Consider the following 2,587-nt stretch of genomic DNA (forward strand, 5'->3'; position numbering starts at 1 on the left):
ACACTCAGAAAAACTGGAGATATTGTTTTCTTAGGACAGAGAATGGACTACGAAAACAGCTTCAGGGCTGTCAAGAACTGGTTATTGCTGGACCACACAGAATGGGAAGCACAAATCATCCATCTCTGACATATAAACCTTATCCCTCTCAAATCTTTTAACACCCTCTTGATATCTTACTGATTTGTTGGCATTCTTTCCCATCTGCTCTTCTATCCCTGTAGCCCATGTCACCTTCACTAACGCTTCTATTATTTCTTCTTTATTTGATCTTCTATCCTAATTTCTCCTTACTTCTCCATCATTTACTCATGTTTTCTCACAAATGCTCTACCTCCAATCTTGCTTCTGTCCCTCTTCCATACCCTTTCTTTCCATCTCTCTCTTAGCCCATCCCTTCACTCTGTCTACCCACATCAAATACCACGGAGAAGTTAAGCCACAAATTCAGGTCAAAAGAGAGTGTTGTAGAGATGGTCTGTAGAAATATCAACTAGATAGCAATACTGTCAAGAACAAGTTATTAGTCTAAAAAACACATGAGGAGGAAGATGCACCAAAACAATGACTGGATTGATGACTGGTGAACAGAAAATGGGATGTAAGAACACTCTAGGTTAGAGCCGGCCTCTTTCACTGACAGGGTGAGGCATCCCAGTGCGGTCTGCATTCACACATGGGTTTACATCTTGGAGGTGTATGGAGAAGAGTAGGAATTTAGAGAGGAATTTAATGTTTATAATGGGGGGGGTTAAAATGCTTAAATGTTTAGTTTATAAATTCTTTCAAAAATTTAGGAACATGTAAGAATGGTAATTGAGGGAAACTCGTTTTTGCATTGTAAATTTTTTGACATGTGAGTGGAGTTTTAATATTTACAATCAGGTCTGTGAACTACATCCAGATACTAAGATCTCTAGAATTACAAGGGACTATGAAACCACAGAGAGAGCTCCCTCCCCATTTCCTCTGAATATTATAAGAATTTTCTAACAGGAATGCGCTTTTCCCTTCTAGGCTTAGGTTGCATAGACAGACCAACGGTTCCAGAAATTGAAGAATAATTATGACCCCTGAGGAGGATGCTTTCTGAGACACTCTGGGAACTCCAGCTCAAGGGAAAATAAGGTGACTAAAGGTGGAACTCATCAAAGGGAAGACCTGGGAGAACCTATGTACATACGATCCATACCTGGCTATGACCTCTTTCAAGGACAATAAATATTATCCCTTATTTTAAGCTTTGAGATGGAAAGAATTTTGAACATTTGTTGTAGTTTTTGATGCTATAAGACACTCACATTCCTGGGTTTAGTTTTGAAAGAAATAGATGGAAGGAACCTTGAGACCCCCTTAAGCTGCTGGCCGCCTCCCCGTAAATACCCTCCAGAGAGCAGCCTGCACATCAGGGTTCCTGAGGCTGTAGATGAGCGGGTTCAGCATGGGGTTGATGACAGTGTTGAAAATCCCAATAGCTTTATCCTTATCTGACAGTTTGATAGAACCAAGTCTCATATAGTTAAAGATGCCTGCACCATAGAATATGGCAACCACAGTCAGGTGGGAGCTACACGTGGAGAAGGCTTTCTTCCTGCCTTCAGCAGAGCGGATTCGCAGAACTGCAGCTGCCACGTGGATGTAGGAGGTGAAAATGAGTATCATGGGGGTTCCTGCCATTATGAAACCCACTGCAAAGAGCAGCAGCTCATTGAGCTGGGTGCTGGAGCAGGACAGCTGGAAGAGCTGGGGCAGGTCACAGTAGAAGTGATTGATCACATTGGGACCACAGAAGTTGAGTGTGGATATGGCCACGGTGTGGGTCAGTGCATTGCTGAAGGCACAAGCCCAGGACATGGCCACCAAGATCCTCTGGACTGTGTGGTTCATGCGGGTGCTGTAGGTGAGGGGCCGGCAGATGGCCAGGAACCGGTCATAAGCCATGGCTGTCAACAGAAAGCAGTCAACTCCAACCAGCAGATGGAAGAAGAAGAGCTGCGTGAGGCAGTCTCCATATGGAATTGTACGCTTGTGGGACAAGATCCGAACCAACATGCAGGGAATAGTGACGCTGATGCACCCCACGTCCATCACTGACAGGTTCCCCAGGAAGAAGTACATGGGAGTGTGGAGTTTGGGTTCCACCAAGACAGCTGCCAGGATGCTGAGGTTGCCCACAACTGTGGCCATGTAAGCCAAGAGGAAGAGTATGAAGACAACTGGCCACAGCTCTGGTGTCTCCACCAAACCCAGCAGGATGAATTCAGTAACACTTGTTCCATTGGCTCTAGGCTTTGGCTGCATGAGTTCCTCTAAAGAAACAACCAGGCAGGAGAACCATGAGCTCTCTCAATGAATTGGGAAAATTTAAATCATAGGTGCTGGAAAGCTTACCAATTAGAAACTTAAAGGGGGAACTTACATCACTCCTTCCCTTCCCTTCCCTCCCTCCAAATGATGTCATTTTATAATAATCTCAAAATAGACAAGAAGTCATTTAAGAAGTGTAACCTGTTGTTGTTGAGGAACTAGGGTTTCTTGAGTGTCAGTGTGTTTGTACCTTGTATCAAAGTTTGTATGATGGAAAAAA

At 44.0% G+C, this 2,587-nt stretch overlaps 1 protein-coding gene across 1 annotated transcript; it reads right to left on the reverse strand.

Moving 5' to 3' along the window:
- Positions 1 to 1,348: 1,348 nt before the first annotated feature.
- On the reverse strand, positions 1,349 to 2,303 carry LOC114691588 (olfactory receptor 3A1). The gene has a single exon (XM_028867028.2). It carries the CDS (start codon positions 2,299 to 2,301, stop codon positions 1,354 to 1,356), a length of 948 nt encoding a protein of 315 aa, XP_028722861.1. The 5' UTR covers positions 2,302 to 2,303; the 3' UTR covers positions 1,349 to 1,353.
- Positions 2,304 to 2,587: the final 284 nt, after the last annotated feature.

Source organism: Peromyscus leucopus, chromosome 8b (genome assembly GCF_004664715.2).
Source record: "Peromyscus leucopus breed LL Stock chromosome 8b, UCI_PerLeu_2.1, whole genome shotgun sequence".
NCBI classification, from domain to species: Eukaryota; Metazoa; Chordata; class Mammalia; order Rodentia; family Cricetidae; genus Peromyscus; species Peromyscus leucopus.

Coding starts and splice junctions, on each gene's coding strand:
- LOC114691588 (XM_028867028.2), bottom strand. CDS start 2,301: ATGCAGCCAAAGCCTAGAGCCAATGGAACAAGTGTTACTGAATTCATC.